The 26,916-nt window shown below is 43.6% G+C and overlaps 2 protein-coding genes across 2 annotated transcripts in view; one reads left to right on the top strand and one right to left on the bottom strand.

The window, feature by feature from the left end:
- Positions 1-535: 535 nt before the first annotated feature.
- Positions 536-6,854, top strand: cd7al (cd7 antigen-like). Its single transcript, XM_056280650.1, has 5 exons — positions 536-674; positions 1,019-1,366; positions 1,754-2,140; positions 4,109-4,212; positions 5,998-6,854. Exons 1-5 carry the CDS (start codon positions 617-619, stop codon positions 6,211-6,213), a joined length of 1,113 nt encoding a protein of 370 aa, XP_056136625.1. The 5' UTR covers positions 536-616; the 3' UTR covers positions 6,214-6,854.
- A 6,955-nt stretch (positions 6,855-13,809) lies between these two features.
- tnrc6c2 (trinucleotide repeat containing adaptor 6C2) overlaps positions 13,810-26,916 on the bottom strand; it is a 188,651-nt gene continuing 175,544 nt past the window's right edge. Inside the window, exons 18-25 of the mRNA XM_056280539.1 lie at positions 26,364-26,637; positions 24,937-25,101; positions 21,140-21,331; positions 19,796-19,945; positions 18,130-18,345; positions 16,907-16,980; positions 16,216-16,355; positions 13,810-14,167 (exon numbers count right to left, since the gene is read on the bottom strand). Of these exons, the coding sequence (XP_056136514.1) occupies positions 13,810-14,167; positions 16,216-16,355; positions 16,907-16,980; positions 18,130-18,345; positions 19,796-19,945; positions 21,140-21,331; positions 24,937-25,101; positions 26,364-26,637 (1,569 nt within the window). The remainder of the gene's footprint in view (positions 14,168-16,215; positions 16,356-16,906; positions 16,981-18,129; positions 18,346-19,795; positions 19,946-21,139; positions 21,332-24,936; positions 25,102-26,363; positions 26,638-26,916) is intronic.

Below are 26,916 nucleotides of genomic sequence, written 5' to 3'. Positions count from 1 at the left end.
GTGACATGTCAAATGGATCATTTTGCTGTGAACAGAAGGAGGGTTGGAGATGTGCAGTAACAGTTCGGACTGACGTAAGAAAGGCTGTGGATGTTGTCGTCAGCCGAGCAGCACTGTAAGAGCTTATTTGATTACATCTGCCCTCCTTTTTAGGTCGGGAAGCAGCTAGCGTGCTACTGCTGACCAGAAAAGCTAGTTAAGACATGAGTTTTATTTTTTTGGGGGGGGGGGGGTAGTGATACTGTTCTTTAGCTACTGCAAGGGCCTACAAACCTCTCAAGAGAAGCTTTGCTCTGATCTTATCTGGGACTTTGCCTCAGTGATGCCGCAGTGCTGCTGTGGTTTGCTGTTTTTGTTTTTTTTCTCAAAGGACTGACAGACAAATGACATTTATGGGAAATTAGGTCTACGCCAGATGTCTTGGGTGTGCTTCCTCTTCCTTGAGCCTGGAGGTTTGAGGGTGGAGCTTGGAGGAGGTCCATTTGGTAAGTCTTCTCTACCCTTAACCAAATCTCTCACACTTGCTTCTGGGCGACTTCATCACTGTTGTCATGGTTTACAGCAGTGATGTGCCACAGATTCTTGCTTTAGCGTCTCCAGAATACTAAGAGGGACTATGGAGATCCAGTGGCTGTGCTGTGTGTGGATGCTGCTTATCACGCAGACTGAGCTTGGTGGGTTTTGTCTTTTGACTCTGTGTATGGTTGTGGAGGGTAGCGGGGGTGGGGGGATGGGGGGGTGTCTTCAATCGTATGTTGGATTGTTCCGCTTTGTGTTGTGTGTTAGACTATGGACCATCAAAATTTACACATTTGGTTTATTTTTAAACCATTACAATGCTTAACCATTCTTTAAAATTATCCCGTTTCTACAATTTTGTATTTAAAGTGGTCCCCCCCCCCAAAAAGAAAAATTTAGACTACAGCAAGTTCTCAGCTATTAACTTTTTTTTATAAGAGCGCAGATCTTTCTATCCTGCAAATTTCACACGTACACATTTGTTTTCTCTCCTGCGCAGTGTGTTGTGAAGTTGAGTTTCTGCAGCGTCATGCGGGGGAGTCTGTGGTCATCCCCTGTGTGTTGCAGGAGAAACACCCTGCACCCATTGGCGTTGAGCTGAAACGCAGGTGGCTGGACCCTGGCAAGGTGCTGTTCCAGTTGAAAAACATGAGGCCCGAGGTGCACAAGCTCAGTGAAAAGGACCGCTACAGCGTGAGCGGGGACCCCGGCACCTGCAGCCTCAATGTGACCATCTCCCAGCTGAGGGCCAGCGACACAGACCGCTACTTCTGTGAGTTCATCACCGATGACTCTCCTATGAAAAGAATACCTAGCATGGCTGAGTTCTTCCTCTATGTGGTTGCAAGTGAGTCATTTCTTTTTTCTTTTCCTTTTCCCAGTACAAGCAATGTTTTGTCCTCTTATTCAACACCATTACATCCCCAAGGGTATGAATCATTTTCACGTTCTGTTTTTTGCTTTGGGAGGTCCTACTGCGGACTGTCGTTTTCCTTTTATCTGCTCTTAACAAAGCTGTCAAACGTAGTCTACTTATTTTCACATTTAGTCAACATATCCAGCCAACGCTTCCTCCCAGATATTATCCTGTTATGGCAACACCTCTACTTCTGCCCACATTCAGCAGCACCAACAGATCCAAGGAGGTGGTGCTGTATTACAAATAGCCTTTATCATTTTGTTTGTTGTTTGTTTGTTTATTTTTATTTTTTTGTCCCGCTTCCTCTCTCTGGAGATGTCCCGGACTGGGGGGACGTAGAGCATGTAGAGACGTGTGCAGGGGGCTCAGCTGTGCTGCCCTGTTTGCCCCTGTACGGGGGCGGCTCGGCCGTGGAGGGGGTGAGTCTGAAACGGCAGAAGGGCCTGGCTCCTGTCCAGCTGTTGTACAACTCAAAACACCACCACTCCTCCTCCTCCTCTTCTTCCTCACCTTCTTCCACCACACTCCCTCCTGAGAGGATCCAGTTGTCCACGGTGGCCGGCCTCACTGGCATGATTTACAACCTCACCCTCCTGCAGCTCCAGCCAGAGGACAGCGCCTTTTACAGCTGCCAGCTGCTTGTACCTGGCAGGCCTGATAGCGCTGCTCTTGGGAGCCATGTGTTCTTTGTGTCTGTGCAAGGTGGGTTGTATTGGGGGTGAGACACGCTGCAGTTCACCCCATCACCAGCTTTTGTCCCAAACAAAAAACAAAAACAAAACAAAACCGGTTGTGTACAATATATTGGCAGTTCCTAAAGTACGCTGATATTCCAATGTGCTGTCACATGCATACGCCATATATACCATATATACATATATACGAATATGTCCATATATACAAAGCATTTCAATGCAATCAATGAATGAGAACGTGGTTGCAGACATCTAACTCTGGTCATCTGCTTTAGTGGTGTTAGATTAGAGATGGTTAAGTATAAAGTATAAAGTTAGAATGGTTAAAGTTAGGTAATAGATGAGAGGTGGCTACGTTTGATGGCATAAGGTTAGAAAATGTAATTTTTGGGATGGTTATGTTTAGGTGTAAGGTTATAAATGGGAATGTTTAGGTTTTACGTTCGAGATGGTTGACTTTACAGGTATGGGTTTGGTTTTGATAAGGTCAGGGTAAGGATCTGAGAGGCAGGTCGTTTAGCGTTATAATCCGTTAAAAGTAGATCTCAGCTGGTGCCCCGATTCATCGATACACTGGCAGTGAACTTTTTTTTTTTTTTGGACCTGCAAATATATGAACATTTTGTCTGTGAGACAGCTAAACATGGAAACTCCCTTTTTCCCCCTTAACCCCCATTCCACAATAAGGAATCAGTATCTATGGACATGCAACCCTCATTCCTTCCTCAACCTGCTGATTTATTTTCTTTCTTTCTATTCCAATTACAGGGAAACAGATTATCATTAACTTGAAATTAATGATATCCTTACTTCACCAAACAGTGACTAGTCAGTCAAGTCAAGTCAATTTTGTTTGTATAGCCCAATATCACAAATTACAAATTTGCCTGAAGGGGCTTTACAGCAACACAACATCCCATCCTTAGACCCTCGCATCGAATAAGGAACAACTCCCAGTCAAGCTGGTCAAGGCTTGTATTTGCTCATTATCTTCTCCTGCTCAGTGCCAGTTCAGTGCAACTGGAATATAGTATTTTGGTTACTTAATAAAACCCAAAACCAGCGCATTTTGTTAATTAATTCACACAACTTCTAAGAAGAGGAAATGGGGGGGGGGGGGGAAGCATCGAGTGCAACCCACTGTTCCCCTTTAACACGAAGCGAACCGACAAGTCAGTTCTAGTTATAAAATAAAGGCATCCAGGCAACAAGCATAGCATTTTACCTTACCACAATAACAGGAACTGAAACTGAATGACTGAGAGACGCACAGTTTGTAAAATCAAATTAAAATTCTTTGGTTATCTTATTTCAAAAAGGATTTGCAGGCCTGTATAGCACAATGGGGAAAAAAACAACAACAACAAAAAAACAGTACACCGGTCTAATTAGTGAGACACTGGTCCCAATGATTTATGTAGTTTTTACTAAACTGGCAACATCTGACTAGAACCACTTTTTTTAAACAGTATCTGTATTTACGTTTTCTTTTAGAAGATACATGTGAAAAAAAAAACACACCAACAAACAAAAGAGAAGAGAAAGCCACTTAATCCAAGGTAAAGGAGAGCAGCAAAAAAAGGAGGGGGGGTGGGCACTACCATCATATCAACGTTCAGTTACTGTTTGAATTTAGAGCAACAGGAACAACAAAAGGGGGAGGGGGGGACTAGAACCACTTTTGATCACCGTATTTTCAACTGAACATTTTATAATTTGGACCACTTCTGGGACTGAATGTGAATTATTTCAAGTGTAACAGAAGACAGCGATTGTAAGATTTCTGCATGTCCAAACTAATACATTTAAACGTGACGGCAACTGGAGCTGAGTGAATTTGAGGGTCGCATTCTTTGAATATGATGACCCAATTTGCAACGAATTTTGATGATCGGGATCCAATACAAGTGTTATGGAGGATGCAGTGAGCGGAGTGCACCTATCCAGTTTGTTTGGTTTTGCTGTATTTGTGCAGGTGGTGAGTGCGGCTGCTCCAGCTACATCATTCTGCTGTATGCCGTGTCCTCGGCGGTGGCTCTGCTGTTTATCCTGCTCATTGCACTACTGATGCTAAAGCGAGTGAGTAAAGTTCAACCTAAGAGACATACTGTCAGAAAGCCATTCATAAAAATTACAGTCTAAGGGGTCGCAAAGCCTTACCTGATATGTGGCAGTGGTGCCGACTGGATGGGTCCAATTAACCCACGAGTTGTACCACCCCCTTTTCCCGCCAGGTCTCTGACCGCACCTGAACTCTTTCCCCCTTTTCACTTCATCTCTTTTGGCTCTTAGAAGGGACTGATCCAGGGCCCACAACCCTAAACAAAGGCATACCATCATAGTCATTATCCCCATTATAACCCTTGTTCCCCTTGTCTTCATGACTGTCATTCGTAGTTTTATCTGTTAATACGTTGGTCTGTCTAGTCGTCCGCCCCTCGGTTCTCCGTCTACTTCTGGCCGGGAATTGTGATCGTCCGGCTAGTTCATCTATGACCTAGGGGAGAGGTTACCAGCACTTTCACCCTGACTTCTGCTAATGTAAAAAACAAAACAAAAACAAAACAACCATTATCCAAAGGAGTTGAATCAAGTGCAACTGGACTTGGTATATATCCGTGAAGACGTTTCGCCTCTCATCCAATCCATAGCTCTGACAACGACTCCTAGAGGATAAATACTGAGTCTCATCACCAGCCAGTCAGACTAGCTTGGTCTAGTCAGAAAGGCACGAACTGAGGATATACCAAGTCCAGTTGCACTTGATTCAACTCCTTTGGATAACCATGACCTGGATGAATGAGAACATTCGCAGACAAAACAACCATTAACAGACGCACCAACGGCGAGTTTTTTTTGAAGGTGGTCCCAGCTATGGAGACGAGAATGTTTGTAGCAGGTCTGAGCTCAAAAGAGGACGTGATTGTGAAATAGGCTCACCACAGCTGAACGTGATTTTTACATTAGCGCTAGCTTGTCTTTACACACTACGTGTAGTGCTAGCCCTACCTTCTTACATGACGTAGCAACGGACGATTTCGAGGTGGTGCGACATCACTTGGTAGAAATGTAAAAACAAAAACGATTTATAACATTGACAGTCAATGGTGCATCTCTACGCCCGTTTTTTTTTTTTTTAGAAAAACTCCCCCTTCTCCCCAAAATGTGCATTTTTCAGACCGTTTTAGAAGGCGTTATTACGGATGCCAACGCGTTTCTTGGCAAGACGCGTCCTACTCTGCCTCTGATTGGCTAAACGTAGCCCTAACCAACCAACGGAGCCAACGAGTACTAGCCAATACTGACCAATCCTAGCGCTTGAATGCTACGCAGGGCGTGTCCTGTCTAGAAAGCGGCGGGACCCCGTGTTGCGTTCAAAACACGGCCATTTACCAGAGAATCAATTATAAAATCGTTCGTTTACTTTTGTCAACCACTTTGTACTCTGAATTAAAAAGGTTAAAGAAGTGAAAACAAGTCGCTAAAACCAAAGCTTTGAATGTTTGTGGCCGGCGCATTGATTTTGATCGGTGATTAGACTTGAGCCGAACTACTTATGTGTTAAAAGTTCAATTTGAGGCTAATCCTCCAGCCAATCAGAGACTCTCCGTAGTCTTCGTGACCGTGGTGTGAATCATTGCGGAACAAGGAAGGGTCTTTCAACTCATTTTAGTTCTGCTTATGAGTTTGGCACTGACACTGCTGCTCTTCCACCCAAGTGGTTCTCAAGGTACTGACAGCTTCTAAAGAGGAAGTGATGCCTGCGAGCCAGCACGCTCGTGAAATAGGAAATGCTGCACGTTTGTGTGTGTCTAAGTCTTTCTCACTTGTTACTTTGATTTGTGTGTTCCTTCCTGTCTTCAGGATACCGCTTGCCCTCGTGTGAAACCACAGCCACAGCTCGCCATATACGAGGAGATGGTCGGGGTGCATCCCCGCAACCTTAAAAAGTCGGTCGGTCAAACGGGCAACCTGCACCTGGAGGAAGCTGCCACCAATGCATACTCCCACTCCTTTACCAAGTCCTCAACAGAAAACGACTATGCAGGGGCCTTCAGCCCTGCAGAAAACCAAAAGTGAGAATGAACCCGGGCTGCGCCACTGCAGGCAAACCGACATCAATGGATTAAAACTAGACTCGGGCAACAATCTAGAGATTCTTTACATAACATGGGATTTTTGACTAAAACCTGTTGGTAAAGTAGCAGTGTGGAGTGATGAAATAACTGGACATTTGACACACAAAAGAACCATTAGATCCTGTATTCACACAGAAGTTCCTTGCTGTATTCACTGGACTGTAGTGTGGAAGAGTGTTTTCTTTTTGTTGGTTATATCTTATAAAAGCACCGTGATAAACTGTTTAGTGATATATTTTTGCTCATCTATTATTGTCCTTTGTGTGTGTGTGTATGTATATATATATATATATATATATATATATAATGTCAGCTAATGATCAGCATACAAATTGCTTAGATTTATAGACAGGTAAAAAAAAATAAGAACACACCAAAAAAAAAAAAATGGACGAGGTGATCAGTCACAGCCAAGAAAAATTGCTATTTATTAATGTAGTCTGAAAGAAGCTCCATTATTTATGGAAACAATTTTTTTTCTTGTGCATGTCATTAACAATCACATTCTATGAGGAGAAAAAAGAACATTAAAAGCCACAACTTTGTATCTCAGTTACAGACATTTTTTTCCTTTTTTTTTTTTTAAAGAAAAGAGAAAGGCAAAGTCTCCTACCCCTCCCCCTTCTAAAAAAACCGACAGCCTTAAGAGTCATGGGCTTTTTTTTCAGTACAACCCACAGTGCTTTAGCAGGAGGATAAGCGCTCATTGGTTAAGGATTACACAGCATGGTGACACAATGTAAAGTTTGCCATAACATTTGATGATGATGATGATGAGGAGGAGGAGGGTGATAGGGCAGAAAGTAGAATGTAACATAATTTGACCACAGATACACACACGCGTGCACACACACACACACACGCACGCACACACAAAAACCCAGAACCCCAGAGTGTGAGTCGACAAAACGCCCACAGTACAACAATAGGGTTTGGACCCTCCCTCCCACTTGTGCATAGATCATGATCCTTTAAAAACCAGCTTCATTCCTCTCTGAAAACCTTCTGTTACATAGGAAATAGGAAACGTCTCAACCCTTTAAATACCTGTCATAAGAACAGATGCATTAACAGACAGGAGAGATAAGTATAATAATGCACAATGCTCCTGCACTACAGGATGGAACCTTAGAAAACCAAACAAAACAAAACAAGAAGTCAGTCGTACAATTTAAATGCATGTCTGGTCACACTGCCTTTTCTTCTTTTTCTTTTTTGACAACAAACACCATTGATCATTTTGTTTAAACATAAAGCAATTTCTAATTTTGCGTGTAAAGCACTCCACTTTTCTTAGAAGTTGATTCTCAGTCCTTTTATTTGGTAAATATGTCACTTGCTACAAACGTATTAATTTTTCAATTAATTTTCAAAACTTTCAGTGCTTGCATGAAGTGATATTTTCTGTTGATTTTTTTTGTTGTTTTTTTGTTGTTTTTTTTTGTACACAAACATTGAACTTAGAAATGACAGAGTTGGTATTGTGGAACCCTGGCCTTCCTGAGACAAGATCCATGTCTTTTATGAGTGTGCAAGATAGTGAGCAAATTGCATTGCGTAACGAAAACACAACCACAAATCAATACACACGCAGATAGTCTGGCGACATCGAAAGAGAGAAATCAAAACTGAAATACGACAACACTGATCAGTCCCAGAGTTCGGAAAGTAGCAGAAATCTTAATTTTGCAAGTTTATAATGTACATAATCATTTGATGGAAAATGGAGTTGCCCCCCCCCAAAAAAACATTCCTGTTTATAAATTCCTCATTTTCTTGAACTTCAGACAAATAAAATGCTTGTAAACGACAGGCGGCTTTTGCAAAATTAGAACAGAAAAATAGGCACCTTTGAAATGAGTCTGGTAATAAACTCACCTCCCCACTTCATCCCTTTCCATTTCTCCATGAAGTTAACATAGGGATTACTAGTCCTACAGCTATCTATGGCCACAGTTCTTTGTTTATTTTTTTTTCCAACTTTTTTTTTTTGTGGATTTTTTTCTTAATTTTTGTATTTATTATTGAACAAAATGGTGCAATACTTAATGATAACCCTTGTATTGGATTATTCCACAATAAAAGCCACTATAAGGTAGATAAACTTGATACAGATAGAATGAAAAAATCCATTAAGTCCTTGAGTAAACATTTACACATGAATTGTCACCGTCTCCCCTCAGTACTTTTTCTTGGGTTTTTTTTTTAACGATTAGCTGAGGGAGGGGTAGAAGACACTCAGTGCAACGTTAGAAGATAATAACAATGTCTATCAGAATATAGTTTCCAACAAGGCAAAAAAAACCAAAAAACAGAAGACACAAACACAACACAGAATGAAGACATGACAGCAGGCCATGTGCCCTGTACACACATTCATACATACATCTGAACTTCAAACACACACAAAAAGAAACTTTGCACTTTTCTTTCTCATATAATGTATTGGTTTTACATAACGCAATATTTTGAACGGATCTCCTCTAAGAAGTATACTTGTCAGAAAAAAAAAATTAAGACTTCACATTACATAATTTGCGCTCCACGATTCAAGTATTTGTGTTTAATATTTAGTTTTGATATGTTCATCATTTTCTTTACTGGGTAAAGTATGCTTCAAAACCAGGTGATTTTAGGTTGGGCTTTCAGATGGGCTAATTAGCAAACACACAAAACAGTACAAGCACATCCACGGTACCGTGATTCCGTCACCAACACCAGAATGTGCATTGCCGTCTCCAGGTAGAAAGGACACGTCTTTCAATCCATCAAGTATCAGTTTCAACTCCAACACAACAATTCTCTCCTTCTTATTATCCCTTATTTGCGGGGGAAAATACATATTGCTCATTTTCAGTTGTATGAAACCAATACCTAATAAAAGAAAACAAAGTCTTAGAGGTTAGGATCCAAAGTGTCTGAAGATGTGCTACCACACACCGTACTTAGTGTGCATGAGTATATATATATATATATATATATATATATATATATATATATATATACATATATATTATATATACACAGACACACACAGTGTTGTCCAGTACAGAGCTGTAGAGAGGAGAGCCTCTGGATGCTGGTGCAGCATGGAAACCCTCTTCACTGTCAGGGTTCTCCAGTCAGTACAGGACGCTGGGAGGTCCTCGGCTATTGGGTCTGTCTGAGCATGGATCAAGGCAGTTACAGAAACAGGCAATAGTGATTTTTGCTAGTGTGCTGCAGGACTGCAAGTCCTGAAAGGTAGCCTTTTTTTCTCCATTTTCTTGTCTTTTTTTTTTTAATATAGTTTTTCAAGACTATGTACCTTTTGAGATGACCCCTGCTCCTCCTCCATTGGTCCTGCTGATGCAGTGTGAGGAGAGCGGGGCTGACACAGTAAGCCCAAGCCATCTGGGTGTGTGGAAATGTACAGTTCAGTGGGCCCGCTTTGAGCAGGACACAAACATCAGGAAACACCCCCCCCACCCCAAAAAAAAAATCAAAAACAAAAAACAAACGAAACAAAACGATAAATACAGCATCCACAAAAAGGCACTCCGGCCAGCAGTCTGCTCCCTTAGATGGTGGAAGCAGAGGTTAAGGACCGGAGACTTTTCAGCTAGAAGTGCAGAGCTTAAACATATTATAGATATTTTTTTTAATTTTTTTTAACGTTTTATGTTTTTTTTTATTTTTAATTTTTTAGTTTTTTTTTGTGTCAAAGTTCATAAAAATGATGTTAAAATGCAATTTTCATTTTTGGTTTTAAAAAAATATGTACCCGGGATTACCCATCATTAACTGTGCACTGTAGCATACGGGAGACCCCAAATGAGTAAAGACTTTCTCTTTAACACGGGGCATTCCCCACTAAACATTAAAAAAAAAAAAAAAAAAAACAACAACAAATGAAAAGTCTCAGTCGTTTGGGGTTGTGTTGTTGCCGTGTTTGTTTGATCCCTCCTGTCCCCCCGCTGCATCCTACACAATAGTTACCAAACCAGGAACAGACATGCTCTCTAACGACGCGGCATGACAGCAAATTTGTATTGGCACATTAAATTGGCATCACTTTACATACGAAAACGGGTCCTTAAGCAGTAACGGCTACAAGCAGGCCATCTCTCGTGGAAAGGGTCTAATTACTACGGACCCTTCCCCTGACAACTAGGGTTTAAGTCTTCAGGCATGAGGTCTGTGCACCGTTGCACAGATGGCCTTTTAAACGTAAGACTTTGCTCTCACAGTAGAAAGGACAGAAATAGAGAGCTGCATCTTGTACTTTATATATATAACCAACTCCCCTACCCTGAGATCACGCTGACAACAAGGTGTCTTCAGCACAGATATAGAGGCCTTCCTCCAGCAGGAGTGTATGTATTTGTATTTCACACACAAACACATACATATATATATCTATATATGACAGTGTTCATGGTTTATCCCAACACTGCGGTCAGTAACAGTGGCCATTTTGCATTTTGAAGTGTTAACAGGAGGACAAGAGGGAAAAAGTTGGGGGTTTGTTGAACTCCCGAATTGGCATTGGCAAGCTGTTATAAGGGCCCCAGCCTCTAGTCTTTTGCATAGGAACAGCTGGGGGCCTGTTGGTGACTGGTTTAGAGGAGGGCCTCCTGGGTGTGGTTGGGCTGGCGGAGGAGGAGGAGTTCTTAGCATAGCAGCTAGGATGAAGCATAGCGGGGGGGACAGCCTGCAGGCAGGCGGAGCAGCTTGGGAACAACAAACAACACACCGACCCCTCCACGTCTGAGACAAAAATGTTTTACACTTCTCAAGATAATACCTAGAAGTACTACAGAATACTGTCCAACACAAAGCATGATCAGTTAAAAACAAATAGACAATCAACAACGGTCTGTAGTATTGATCCTCGTTTTGCATTCAATACACAGGATGGACATACAGAGGCACCTTTGACCAAAGTGTTTCTGCATATGAACAGTGAAGGGCTAGTGCAGCAGCCAAGTTTTTTCTGAAGACCACTGCATGTACACAAAACAAAAAAAAAAAAAAAAAAAAAAACACACTGTAAAAGGAGAAAAACAATCTCTTTAAAAACACTGGCAAATATTCCAGAAGTTACTGTTTCATCTTTTCATCTTCCAGCTAAAGTGATCTTTGTGTCAAAGAACAGCGAAGAGGGTAGAGGGACGACAAGAAGAGGGCTGAGAGTGCTGGCTGGGCTCGGCTGGAGCGACGTGGCCGGGTGCTGGGATCGGACACGACTTGGCGGAGCCGTTTCTTGCCAACGCTGGGGGGAGGGGAGGGGGGGGGTCCATAGGGGCTTGGTGCCAGCCCAGGAGGAAGTGCTGTGTTGGGATCACTGTTTAACTGAGGAAACTGACCGACACCCAGGGGGCCACAGCAGAGAGGCACTCTAGTGGACCCTCCCCGTCTCCAACGGGCTGGCCAGCCGGTGTAGAGACAATAACACATTGCATGTCTAACGCCTTCACATGGAAAAAAGGCTAAAGATTTGGAGTAACAGTGATAATCACTTTGATACTATTCAAAGAAGGAAAAAAAATCATACAATGCAGTTTTTTTTTCTCTCAAAAGTTCAATAGTACATTTCAGTTTTGTTGTTTCCCTTCATCCTGCTACCAGAGGAACGGCAAACATTTCCAAGGAATAGATACAGTACATAAAGGAGCGTATTTTTTGTCTTGTTTTTGTCGCTCCTTTTTTTTTTTTTGATTTATTGGATTGCAGTTGAAGCAATTTGCTCTTCATAAGTGCTATGATAAAACCCTTTGAATTTATAAAAGTCTTAGTCTCTTCTGTTTGTACAGTACCAAATGCAAGGAACACTCATAAGATCTACTGCATTAGGAGGAACCCCTCTTATTTGGTATTGTGCCGGAAACTCAGAGCCGCCCGTACACCCCTCTGGGGAGTGGGTCTCTGTCAGACGCGGGATTGGCACGCAGAGAGGAGGTGTGCATTGTTGTGTACTAGTAGTTTCAGTCTTTAGCAGAGTTTCTGAGCGCAACGTCTTGACAGCTGCTTCTTCCTCTTTGTAGAGTTTGCCCAACAGATTCAGGGGGAGATTGAGGGCCTGGTGAAAATCCAAGTTTTGAAGGGGTAAAAAAAAAAAAGGGGTGGGGGATGAGATTTCTGTCATTCCACTCCAAGTCCTTTTCTGCAACCAACAGAAATGAGCGAGAGTAAAAAAAGAAAGAGAAAAAAAATAGGGACAGGGAAAGAAATCCTTGACCCAGCTTCAGCTGTCTCGGGAGTGTGGACGGACGGGATATATTGCACAATGTTAACATTACATGAAGGTGAAAGCGTGTCGTGTCCCCCCCCCCCCCCCCCAAAAAAAAACCGGCAGACCGCAGAGACTCCCGGGCTTCATGTCAGAAATGATGATCGACGAGTCAACCGAGCCCCCGTAGGCCAATGGTTTCCAAGTTAATGATGTTGCTCCGAGCGGTAGGATATGGGCACGCGGCCGTCAATGATTAGGCGCCTCTGGAAACATATGACTCAAACACAGAAACAGTCAGCGGTGTGAGTTGATAGTCCTCTCTTAGCTTAAATGTTGCGATATTGAAAAGTTGGTTGGACTTCTGCCTTTACAAAAGACCCACCCCACCCCAAAAAAATTATTAAAAAAAAAACACCATCAACGGCAATCCCCTTGAGGATAAACCAATCAAAAAAAGTGAAGCTGATGATTGGAAGAGCCAGCATCGTGGTGACATGGTCTGTCACCTGTCTTTATCTCCTGTGCCACTTTCCGGCTCAAAGAAGGAACTGTGCAAGTATTTCTCCAATTCCTCAGTTTCAAAAACAAGCAAAAAAAAAAAAGAAGAAGTGGGTTTTGAACAGGACCTGGGCCATAGAGCACTTAAGGCTAATATTAGTGCTGAGAAACAAACGTGAAGATAACTTGTAAAAGGTCTTTGAACCACATCATTGGCGATGGACATGGCAGGAATGGTTGTTTTCAGTCTCACTTTGAAAGTTGGTTTTTTTTTTTTTTTGTTTGTTTTGTTTTGTTTTTTTGGGGAGAACAGTAAAGTTTCAAATGGCAGCTTTGATTGCTTCTCCTTAAAACATCACCCACAGAATGTCATGTATACTTATGGGACAAAAAAAAACAAACAAACTTATAAACACTTAAGAGGATTCTTTAAATTGTCCTGTATCAGTTTCATTCATTTTTCTCTGACGCATCTCAAGAGTTATGAAAACAAGATTTTTTTTCCTTTGTTTTTGCCCAAAAAGGTTAACCAAACAGAAAAAATGGACAAGATAAAAACAGAAGAACTGGTGTCTGCAGTCTTATGTGGTGGTGAGGACCCCAGCCTTCTGATTCATGATTCACAGTTCAAAACAGTTCAAATTGGTACTGATTATCGCCACATGATTTGCTTGGGTTTTGCTCCTGTTCATATTGACATTTAAAAAAAAAACTTGTTTTTTTTGAGCATTTTGTGTTTTTTCCCTTTCATTTTCCACCACTGTAGGCTCCAGCAGTTAGATGTGGTGAAAGTGATGGTTTCTCGGTGTGTGTCGTGGCGTCATCCTACATGGACTCTCCACTCAGCAAATCTCCGGGGAGCAGGGTGTTGATGGGGGTGGGGCTCCCGATCACACGGGCGTCCTCTCCACTTGGGGGTCCCCAAAGACTGGAGTACTGGGGTATACCCCCCCACAACAGGTCACCTCCGCTGCTCTTTGATCCTCCCCCGCCGCCGCTGTTGCTGCTCCACTGGCCAATAGGGTGGGACTGTGTGGCCCCGCCCATCCGGGTTTGATTGGTTCCCGGGTTGGCCTGCCAACTAGTGGTGGTGGCCCCTAGTGACTGGCCTTGTGCAAAGAAGCGGTTTACCTCCTCCTCGCCGGCAAACTCTGCCAGGATGGTGGTGTTTCCAAGCACACACCTGACACGGGTGAAGGAGAATGGAGGGACATCATTAGCATTCACACGCCTTTGTCTTGCCGATGGGCAATGCCATTAAAAAGGTCAACACGCTCACCGTGGGGAAAAGTCACGAAAGATGTTTTATTGCTTTGTCTCCAACAGATTTTAGAGAGCAATTTCTCTCCCTTTAGGAAACTCAAGAGATATACCTATATTTTTTTCTGGCTCTGTTTAAAGTGTGACCACTATGCTGTTGTGAGTCTGGCTTTCTGTGGCACAATACAATTTCCCAGTGAGGATTAATAAAGTTAATTTTAAGTCACTTTTTTTAAACCCATTAAATAAAAACATCCTATTATATCTGAAAGCTAAAAACATCCTATAACTACTGCTGTTATCCAATCTTTAAGGGGTCTAAGGGCATTTTCTCGATTTTTACATATCTTCTTAAATTTACCTTTTAAAGGTAGTGCATATAACACTGATAGCCATGTTTCATTTCAAAATGTTCAGAACAATCTATCTTTTAAATGAGCTATAATTGACCTAGAGCACTGTGTCATGAGATAATTTGGCCCTAAATCTGAAAATGTTTGTCTTCCAATTTTAGAAATTCTTCAATGTCTTGGGAAAACATACCTCACCACATACCTTACCTCACCGGGCCACGCCTCACCACACACCTTATTTTACCATACCTCACATACTCATGTGGAGGAATTGTTTTGGTACTTGAAATGGGTTCACCAAAGTCTTAGGTTTACAAAAGCAGTGGAATATATGACTAAAATAGTAGATAAATGTATAATAAATATCTAAAATGAAATTCTGTAATATCGTTTATTGACTAGAAGTGTTAGAGGGACTGAGATAAAATGGGACTAAATAATGACTTTTTTCCCTAATAAGATGTATTTTTTCAAACCAAACCGAAACACAGAAAAAATACAGTATTCACACTACAACATTAGTGGACATCGGTGTCTCCTATGCCGACTGAATGGGCACATGTTTCAAGGTGATGTTAGTCCTTAGTGATTTCCTGAGTCTCCATTGGTTATTTTCAAACAAAATGTAGACGGACAAACGAAGCCATCAATTACTTTTTTTTTTGTGTGGCTTTTCCCCCCTCTTTTTCTCCCCAATTGTACTTGGCCAATTACCCTATTTTCTGAGCCGTCCAAGTCTCTGCTCCACCCCCTCTGCCGATCCGGGGAGGGCTGCAGACTACCACATGCCTCCTTCAATACATGTGAAAGTTGCTAGCCGCTTCTTTTCACCTGACAGTGAGGAGTTTAACCAGGGGGACGTAGCGCATGGGAGGATCACGCTATTCCCCCCAGTTTCCCCTCCCCCCTGAACAGGCACCCCGACCGACCAGAGGAGGTGCTACAGCAGCGACCAGGACACATACCCACATCCGGCTTCCCACCCACAGACCCGGCCAATCGTGTCTGTAGGGACACCCAACCAAGCCGGAGGTAACACAGGGATTCGAACTGGCGTTCCCCGTTTTGGTAGGCAAAAGAATAGACCACTATGCTACCCGGATGCCACGAATCCACCAATTATGTATGGGAGAGGCAGATGACGTGTATGTCTTCACAGCGTCCTATCTCCGACTGTGAGTCACGTACGATCTTGCGATAAGAAGGAATTGAAAATGGAGATGCTATAGATTCTGACATTTGAACCATATTTCAGGGTTGTATAAGCGCATCCAGGTACCTGCAGAAGGAGCGCCTCTAGCGGATATGATCGCCAACTACACCACATTTATTTAGGTGGCGTGTGGGCGAAGTGAAGAAATGAATATTTTATCATTGTGGGCCATATGTCTCACACCCCTGGTGTGAAATTAAATCAAATACTGTTAAGTTATATTATCATAATTCCAGTACAGGACACCTGGTATTTTCTACGATGAAATAAAAAAAGATGTGTATATATTGGTATCGGCATTGGCAATCAGCCAAAATGAGTTTGGCATATACAATACTGGCAAAAATCCAATATTGTGCATCCCTACTTTAAACATTATTAAAAGTAACAGTACTGTATGCTTACATGTGCAGGGACTTTTGGGCCTTGGCAGCTTCATCCTTAGAGCTGTAGCGCACAACAGCGTTGCCCTGGGTCAGGTTGAGGTGGAATGTAATGAGGGGGCCATGCTGCATGCACAGGGTCCGCAGAGTCGAGCCGTCAATCTGAAACGCACACAGCTGGCACTTACAACAAATTATGGATTCTGGTTGAGGATTCTGATGGTGAATGCTTGAAAAAAAGTTTAAACATGAGTTAAATTGCTGTAAAGCCCACCAAGGCAAATTTCTTAATTTGTGATATTGGGCTATACAAATAAAACTGACTTAAAATGTGCTGTTTGACTTTAGCATTTCTGGTCTTTTCCTCCTCTGTGTTCTTTCTCTGTTTTCTCAAACCACCACCTCCGGATGCGGTTTGAGAAACCAGATTTAAATCCTTCTTCAATACATCTTGGGTCTGTTAACAGTTGGATTTTTATGTGGTTTGACTAAATCTGATGGCTATCAGATTCCCTCAAGATGCATTTTTATTGAGTGAAAACAGGATGCCATACAGTTTTGAGAGACTACCCTGTTGAGCAATGCTTTAACGTAGCTATGGAGGAAGAAACCTGACTTGCTGTCAAACTGCTTGTGTTAGAAGTGCAGGGTAGCGGAAAGTTTCAGTGTAACCAGCCACTGTGTTGCTTCTTATCCCTTCACTGAGCACCAACCTGTGGTGTGAGATTCCTTAGCACCAGCCAGCTGCTGGTCCTGTTGGAGCTGTCTGTACTCCAGGTTGTGCCCTCTGACAGTGGGAGACAGACAGTCAAATCAACACATTTATATCAACACACTTACAACACCCAGCACCTGCAGATGCTTTTAAATGTCTGACATGAGTTTTACAAATACACAAGGTTAGAAAGGGAACTATTCTCTCTGCTTGTCACCAGTTGTATCCTGTCGCAAAGTTCACCTGCGCGGGGTTCAACCACTGAAACCAAGCTTTCAACTTAAGTTACTATAACCTTAGATGCAGCAGTTCACAACAAGGTAACACACAACATGTATCTAAGGATTCTAACAAAACCGGAAAACCACGCGATGTCAGTTTGAAAAAGAGCAGCTTTAAATTACGGTCTTGATGCAGGCTGGAAACATGACTGTGGTGATCGGTGCATTTAGAAGCCACACCTATGTATCCTTAGGGTTTTTAGTTTTGATTCAAAGATGCTGCAAAATATTTTGCTGAGGTTAACGTTTGCTTCTTTGGCTTTTTAATGTTCACTTTTAAAAACTGCAGAGATTTACTGCAACTATTGTTTTGTTTTTTAATTTACTGTGGTTTTCAATATTTCAACCCGAGTTAAAATTATTGGCCGCCAACAGTAAACTAAACATTAGAGAATTTGTTTTTCCTTTCTATTTTGATTGACCCCACCCCCTTTTTCGTCCCCAATTGCATTTGGCCAATTACCCCACTCTTCATCCCGGTCGCTGCTCCACTCCCTCTGCCGATCCGGGGAGAGCTGCAGACTACCACATGCCTCCTCTGATGCATGTGGAGTCGCCAGCCTCTTCTTTTCACCTGACAGTGAGGAGTTTCGCCAGGGGGACGTAGCGCATGGGAGGATTTGCTATTCCCCCCAGTTCCCCCTCCCCCCCCGAACAGGCGCTCTGACTGACCAGAGGAGGCGCTAGTACAGCGGCCAATTGTGTCTGTAGGGACGTCCGACCATGTCGGAGGTTAACACGGGGATTCAAACCGGCGATCCCCATGTTGGTAGGCAACGGAATAGACTGCTACTCTACCCGGACACCCTTGTTTTTCCTTTCTAAGGTAATACAGAGATTATCTTAATGTAATGACATTTTAGTGTGCCGATTTGATTTGGGACCATTTACCCAAACTCAAAAACAAACAAACAAAAAAACATTAGAAGAGGCCACCCACCAGAAGAGTACGAACTGCTCCAGCCTTGGGCCAGGCCAAGCGAGTTGCCCCCCCAGGTGGAAGAGGGCTTAGTGTTGGTGAGGCCAGGCGGGGGGCGGGAGGGGGCTGTGGTGCTGCGGGGCCCTTGGGGGACCTTCCAGAGCTCATGGGACAGAGAGGCCTGGCTGTGGGAGATGGGCCCCTGAGACCAGGTGGACTTTATCTCTGACAGTTTACCTTTAAATGGAGAAGGAAATGGGGAGAGAGACAGAGAGGACCATTTGAGAAATAATGACACGCATGGACTACAGAGGTAGCTTTGTGGCACTTGAAATTCATCTCTATTGGTTTCCACCTACATACTTCTAAGCTGGCAACAGCAGTTACAGACAAATATATAAACAGAACGTTTTTCCTGGATTTCTCCCCAATTGTACTTGGCCAATTACTCCACTCTTCTGAACCATTCTGGTCACTGCTCCACTCCCTCTGTCGATCCGGGGAGGGCCACAGACTACCACATGTCTCCTCCGATACATGTGGCGTTGCCAGCTGCTTCTTTTCACCTGAGAGTGAGGAGCTTCGCCAGGGGGACGTAGCACATGGGAGGATCGCGCTATTCCCCCCAGTTCCCCGTCCCTCCCGAACAGGCGCCCCGACCGACCAGAGGAGGTGCTAGTGTAGCAACCAGGACACATACCAACATCCGGCTTCCCACCTGCAGACACGGCCAATTGTGTCTGTAGGGACGCCCAACCAAGCTGGCGGTAGCAGGGGATTCGAAACGGCAATCCTCATGTCGGTAGGCAACGGACTAGACCGCCACGCCACCTGGATGCCCCATAAAAACAGAATTTAGCAGGGTCTGAGGAAGTTTGCACACATTCTATCAGTAGTTCAGCTACTGCCAAGCTAGACGGAATGAGCCACATGATTTTCTCAATGAATTATTCATCTCAATCAAATTCTTTGAGACCAATACTACATTGCACGGTAGTTTTCTCAATCCAGTCTTTAGAATGTGTGCAAGGGCTTGTTTTGGACCAGCAGACTTTACCAAGTGGAGGAAAAAACTATGGTTCATTTGCATTAAGGTTATCTACTGTACAGGAAATGTTTTTAGAGTCTAGTATCTGATGTTACAAAAAGTAACATCAATTTTGAAGATCTCAGTTCTTGTTTCACTTACTGAAATCTATGTTAACACACAGTAACTGCAGTGGTATTTCAGCACACCTATGTGGCCACCACAGAGCAGAAAAATATGGCTGAACTTAAGTCTTACTCATGTTGTGGTATCTGTTGGTAAATATCTTCTGCAAGCTTGTTATACCATTTCTACTTGCTGGCCACAAAAACATTGCTTCTTTTCAAACCCAGGGTATGCCTTTTTCCTCTGCATTTGACTTCTATGCTGAAGTTTTAAACGGCTATGTGCTTCATAATTGTTCCATGGATGATTACTATCATTTCACCTGATAGTAATCATTAAAATGAGCAACTAAAAAAGCCTTTATTATATGGATAGTTGTTGATTTGGAATGGTCTTAAATAAGCCAGCAATATAAAGTATAAAAAACAACATTTGTTTGCATGTAAATCTTAACGGTGGTAATATTAAGAATGACATTTGTGTCCCTACTACGTATGTGCTGCCCCTTCGTCCTCTGATTTCCACTGCCTGTACCTCCGCTCCTGTCCCTCAGCAAGTATCGGTTCACGTCGTGGATGTTTGTATTGATCGTAGGCCCACTGGGGACGCTGCCAGGGGTCATGTTGGGGTCATTTTCAGGGTCGATGTTCTGAAGTCCCTTCCATGGCACACCTGGGCAGAACTCTGGGGAGACAAAGGAGCAACAGTGGATACAACATATAATTTGAATCCAGGCACAAAATCGCATCTTATTCATGAGCAATCAGTGACCTCCATAAAACTCAGTGGATTTAAATCATTCGAAATTAAATCATTCTTCAGTTTTAATTGTCATTACTATTATCACCCAAACTGCTTATGCTGCTCTCAGGGTCACGGGGATGCTGGAGCCTATCCCAGCAGTCATTGGGCGGCAGGCGGGGAGACACCCTATTACTATAATTACAGAATTTAAAATCAGAAGGGGTGAGGATACTAGCAGAGCTCTTTGAGATAACTATTCATTCTGAAAAGTTAGATTTTTTTCACCTATGCTACTCTTTTTTTCTCCCCAATTGTATCCAGCCAAATACCCTATTTCCCAAGCTGTCCAGGTCGCTGCTCCAACCCCCTCTGCCGATCCGGCGAGGGCTGCAGACTACCACATGCCCCCACCAATACAAGTGGAGTCGCCAGCCGCTTCTTTTCACCTGACAGTCAGGAGTTTCACCAGGGGGACATAGCATGTGGGAGGCTCACACTATTCCCCCCAGTTCACCCTCCCCTCCGAACAGGCACCCCGACCGACCAGAGGAGGCGCTAGTGCAGCGACCAGGACACATACCCACATCCGGCTTCCCACCCGCAGACACGGCCAATTGTGTCTGTAGGGATGCCGACCAAGCCAGAGGTAACACGGGGATTTGAACCGGCGAGCCCCATGTTGGTAGGCAACAGAATAGACCCCCCCCGCCCATGTTATTGTCACACAATTTTCTTTTGTTTTTCCTACATAATTTCCTATGCATAAAGCACTTATTTCCACCTTTCTTCATTTTTTTAGGTGTTGCACTGTTAAAGCCCCTCTTTGTGTTGTTGATTAGTCAATCTGCATGATATACAACCAGCAGTGATGGACAAACACTAGAAGAATAGTGCTACCACTGCCAGACTAAATGTTAAAATGAGGGTGAAGCCCTCAAAATACAGTACACTTTTGAACAATGCAGTAAAGTTTCAATTGACAAAATTTCTGTTTTTAATAAAAAAAAAATTTTTTATTCTGCACTCCATTCATGTCATATCAAATCATATATAATATTGTCAACAAACTCGAGATATGAGAGAGACAGAGAGAGATGTATTCCTGTCTAGGCTGTGTGTTTATTGGCTCCTGACCTGGGGGCCAGTTGATGTTTGTTCCATTGGAGAGCTTTTCGTTGGGGGTCTTGCTCTGGCCCCAGCTGTCTGGGGGTACCAAGGGGCTGCTGGGGGACTCAGAGCTGGACATCAGATTGTAGGGGCTGTACGAGTCCTCCAGCTGGGGGGGCTTTCCAGGGGGCCCCAGGGTGGAGGCAGCAGATATGGCACCTGACATGAGAAGCGAGGAAAAACAAGACCACCTTAGAATAAGGCTTTAAAGCATCGTGAGGCCACATTAACACAGGTAAATCAGAAGCACTGTATAATGGGGGCACCTTGGCAGCTCGACCAGATAACTTTCAAACCAGTTGGTGTTGGACCTGACAGTAATATCCTGGGTTTCAAAGCCATCTCAGCACCTGTGTTGCCTTCAACCCCTTCTCTTGACCTTCTTTCCCCTCATCAGTCATTCAAACTTTTTATAGATAATTTGGCAGATAAAAATGCTATGCACTTTACACAAGAACAGATAAAAATGAATAATCCATCCATCCGTTATCCAAACCGCTTTTCCTTCTCTCCGGGTTGCGGGGATGCTGGAGCCTATCCCAGCAGTCATTGGGCAGCAGGCGGGGAGACACCCTGGACAGGCCGCCAGGTCATCACAGGGCCGACTCTCTCTCTCTCTCTCTCTCTCTCTCTCTCTCTCTCTCTCTCTCTCTCTCTCTCTCTCTCTCTCTCTCTCTCTCTCTCTCTCTCTCTCTCTCTCTCTCTCTCACACACACACACACACACACACACACACACACGCACCTAGGGACAATTTAGTATGGCAGATTCACCTGACCTACATGTCTTTGGACTGTGGGAGGAAACCGGAACACCTGGAGAAAACCCACACAGACACAGGGAGAACATGCAAACTCCACCAGAGGATGACCCGGGACGACCCCCAAGGTTGGACTACCTCGGGGCTTGAACCCAGTACCTTTTTGCTGTGAGGCGACCACACAAACCACTGTGCCGCCCAAAAAAAAAAAAGAATAAATATAGGAAAGATGCACTCTCTCTCTCTCTCTCTCTCTCTCTCTCTCTCTCTCTCTCTCTCTCTCTCTCTCTCTCTATATATATATATACACTCACCGGCCACTTTATTAGGCACACCTGTCCAACTGCTCGTTAACGCAAATTTCTAATCAGCCAATCACATGGCAGCAACCCAATGCATTTAGGCATGGTCAAGACGATCTGCTGCAGTTCAAACCAAGCATCAGAATGGGGAAGAAAGGTGATTTAAGTGACTTTGAACGTGGCATGGTTGTTGGTGCCAGACGGGCTGGTCTGAGTATTTCAGAAACTGCTGATCTACTGGGATTTTCACACACAACCATCTCTAGGGTTTACAGAGAATGGTCCGAAAAAGAGAAAATATCCAGTGATCGGCAGTTCTGTGGGCGAAAATGCCTTGTTGATGCCAGAGGTCAGAGGAGAATGGCCAGACTGGTTTGAGCTGACAGAAAGGCAACAGTAACTCAAATAACCACTCATTACAACCGAGGTATGCAGAAGAGCATCTCTGAACGCACAACACGTCGAACCTTGAGGCAGATGGGCTACAGCAACAGAAGACCACATCGGGTGCCACTCCTGTCAGCTAAGAACAGGAAACTGAGGCTACAATTCGCACAGGCTCACCAAAATTGGACAATAGAAGATTGGAAAAACGTTGCCTGGTCTGATGAGTCTCGATTTCTGCTGCGACATTCGGATGGTAGGGTCAGAATTTGGCGTCAACAACATGAAAGCATGGATCCATCCTGCCTTGTATCAACGGTTCAGGCTGGTGGTGGTGGTGTAATGGTGTGGGGGATATTTTCTTGGCACACTTTGGGCCCCTTAGTACCAACTGAGCATCGTGTCAACGCCACAGCCTACCTGAGTATTGTTGCTGACCATGTCCATCCCTTTATGACCACAGTGTTCCCATCTTCTGATGGCTACTTCCAGCAGGATAACGCGCCATGTCATAAAGCTCGAATCATCTCAGACTGGTTTCTTGAACATGACAATGAGTTCACTGTACTCAAATGGCCTTCACAGTCACCAGATCTCAATCCAATAGAGCACCTTTGGGATGTGGTGGACCGGGAGATTCGCATCATGGATGTGCAGCCGACAAATCTGCAGCAAATGCGTGATGCTATCATGTCAATATGGACCAAACTCTCTGAGGAATGTTTCCAGTACCTTGTTGAATCTATGCCACGAAGGATTAAGGCAGTTCTGAAGGCAAAAGAGGGTCCAACCCGGTACTAGCAAGGTGTACCTAATAAAGTGGCCAGTGAGTGTATATATAAGCAACAAACAGAATATATACTAGACAGACAGTCAAGCAGAAAGAAAGAAAGACAAACACTATCTCCCGCTCTACTGTACCATCTAAATAATTCAAGAAATGCCAAAAAAGGTATACTGTAAAATGGCTGTACATTGAGCTTTTTCCCATTGGCCAGATTACAGACATAATAATATATGTAATATCAAAGTGAATAACCTTGGTTCAACCCGCATCTAAACCTCTTTCTTTTATCCTTTATTATGCAAATATCAACGTTTTCATGACTAAGTTCCTCACATCCTACCCAAAACTGGTCCATTGTCCAACAGCCAATGTACCCATATTACGTACACAAACCTCACACCTCTTCATCGTTAAAAAGGTTCCCACATATCAAGATGAGCGAAAATCGTGTTTGCACGTTTGCTGACTGTAGTGCTGATATTGTGTTGGTTTGGTGAAAATCACCCCCACACCCTTCACACAAAGAAGAGAGCAAGAGGGTTCACACTTCAAAATGAGCACATGTGGCGTGAAGATTCTCAGACAACTCTACATGTGGGTAAACTGTGTGAAAAACGGGAAGCACTGAGAAATAACAGCAGGACTCGAGGAGATAAGTTTTACAGCATCAATAAACATAGATGAGCAAAACACAGCAGCAGGTGCACAAAAGTATGCATGTGGCAACGTTTCTGACTGTGGTCCGATTTTTAATAATTTTGTTCCCGCAGACGGAAATAACTTATGAAAAAAAAAAAAAAAGCTAAAAGAGGTAGTGTCACTAAATCGCTTTGTGTCAGGGTAGCTGCCTGAAATAATTCAATGAGTTCATCCTCTGGGGCGTCCAGGTAGAGTAGCGGTCTATTCTGTTGCCTACAACACGGGGATCCCGGTTCGAATCTCCGTGTTACCTCTGGCTTGGTTGGGCGTCCCTACAGACGCAATTGGCTGTGTCTGCAGGTGGGAAGCCGGATGTGGGTATGTGTCCTGGTCGCTGCACTAGCAACTCCTCTGGTCGGTCGGGGCACCTGTTCTGGGGAGGGGGGACTGGGGGGAATAGCGTGATCCTCCCATGCGCTACATTACATCCCGCTGTCGAAACTCCTCACTGTCAGGTGAAAAGAAGCAGCTGGTGACTCCACATGTATCGGAGGAGGCATGTGGTAGTCTGCAGCCCTCCCCAGATTGGCAGAGGGGGGTGCAGCAGTGACCGGGACGGCTCAGAAGAGTGGGGTAATTGGTCAAGTACAATTGGGGAGCAAAAGGGGAGGGAACCCCCCCCCCAAAAAAAAGTTCACCCAGAACATGTACCTCAGAAACAGGTTTCCAGACAATTCTGAGTAATGTTTCATGTTTTATTACCGCCACCACTGTCCTCTACATCTATACCCCTTTTTATAATTGTGAGACGGTAGAGACAGGCTAAAAACAAGTATTTACTTGAGTTTTTGAACAAAGGCAAACAAGTAGAAAATTCTTATCCTCCCCTTACCATGCTTATTGAGGTTGTTCTCCATGTGTGTGGAGTTTCCAGAGAGGTTGTCGATGGTGTTGGGGTGTGTCCACTGGGACAAACGGGATTGGGGCTGGGGGTGCTCTTTCAGGGACAGGCCCCCAACATCCATGCAGTTTACATTCATGTTTGGATTCAGTCCAGCTGTGTATGAAAAGACAGGAGGTTTCTAACACGCTTTCTAACACGCTTTGTGCGTCAATGTCCATGTCACGTAACTGCATGCATTTGCACAAACTCACAAGGCTCAGCTGAACCAAGAAGAACAGAAACAAACATACAGTTAAGCTGCAATTTCAATAGATGTGGTCGATGTGGGGTCTATTGGAAGAATCTCGAAGTAGCTGTTTTTTAATTGTTGTTTCAAAACTGTTGCGAGAATGGAAGCGTGTGTGAATTCGCAGTTTGTTAGCCTTCGGGCGATAATGTGGCAATACTTTGAGGATGACTTAGTGTTTTCATGACATTTTACTAGAAAAAAACAAAATTTGAGAAATGACCAATAGTAATGTGCATATGATGACCAAGCAGGTAGAGGCATTCATTGTTCATTTCACTCAGCTTTAAGTACAATAATTTGAAGAAAAAAAAATGGATCACTTCCATGTAAAGCGGCCTTTTAAGACCAGGAAATGACAACAATTAAGTTATAACGCAACACTACCAAAACCAAAATCCCAGATGATAATGAGTCTTGTCTGGGATATCGATATCATGATAATGGTATTATTTCGACATATCGCCCAACTCTTGTTTGACTCACTATTGAAAAGAAAAAAGTTGGGGGGGGGGCAATAGACAGGCAGAGCATTAACATGTCTGACACAATCAGCACTGTTGATCTCATTGTGGTGCCTTTACTGAAAATCTACTCTTCTCACATCATATGATGACCTCAAGAGAAGTGCTTGTGGCTATGAGATTGTTTCTTCAAAATGTGCGGAAACAATCGCTTAAAAAAAGGGCCGCTGTGAGTGAATGGTGTTAGGACTCATGGAGATCTCAAATGTCAACCATTAGCTGCAGTTTACTTAAAATGAAATTTAATTTAATTTGTTTTTGAGGGCCACAGGAAAAACAAGCTGAGCCAAAGAAGCTGCTCAGGTTTCAGGACTCAAAGAGATCTCAAGTGCTAAAATTGAAAAAAAAAATCTTAAAAAGTGTCAAAAAGTACTTCTGTTAGAGTCAGAACATGCACTAAAATACACAACTGCAACTGTCCAAGTGCCCATGTGCCCATACAGATTTGTTGCAACTGTTGCAAAATCTAAAATTATTTCAGGTATTGTGGAGAACACCCTCAGTGAAGGGACAGTTGTTTGTACTCTAAAAAGAAAGACGCCAAATACTGTGACATTTCTTGCTGTGGCATTTGCTGAATCACTTGTTTACCATCACCAACTCACAGAGAGGGTAGGTGCTGTAGGCATTGGGTGAGGATGGTGACTCTTTGGTGTGCAGTGTGTCAGAGAGGCCTGGGGCCTGGTGTGGGCCTGGGAAAGGGTCCAGGGCTGATTTACAGGGGCCAGGGCCACCAGTGGTGCTACCAGGGGGATGCAGGCCGGCGGAGGAGGAAGAGGAGTGTGAGGGAGGCTGCTGCTGCTTCATCAGCAGTGCCTGGTACAGCTGTCTCTGGTGCTGCTGGATCTGCTGCTGCATGTTGGTGATTGTACGTGCAACCTAGGCGAGAGGAAAAAATGTGTGACAGTGTCAATCACGTCATTATGAGAAATCTTTATGCGCAACTATGTGTATGCACATGTAGGGAATTTGGCATTTTGGCATGCTTACCACAAGGAACATAAATAAACAAGGTTCTAAGGTAGAAATCAACAATACGAATATAATAGATTCTCTGTGAGGATATCTATAAGTAGCTGACTATAATATCTGTAAATATTAATATCTATAAATATCATGATGTATCAAAGAATATCCAAGTTGACAAGTGAATACAGG

Source organism: Lampris incognitus, chromosome 5, assembly GCF_029633865.1.
Source record: "Lampris incognitus isolate fLamInc1 chromosome 5, fLamInc1.hap2, whole genome shotgun sequence".
Classification (NCBI taxonomy): domain Eukaryota; kingdom Metazoa; phylum Chordata; class Actinopteri; order Lampriformes; family Lampridae; genus Lampris; species Lampris incognitus.
Note: the sequence above shows the minus strand (reverse complement) of the source record. Positions and strands in the feature narration are given on the sequence as shown.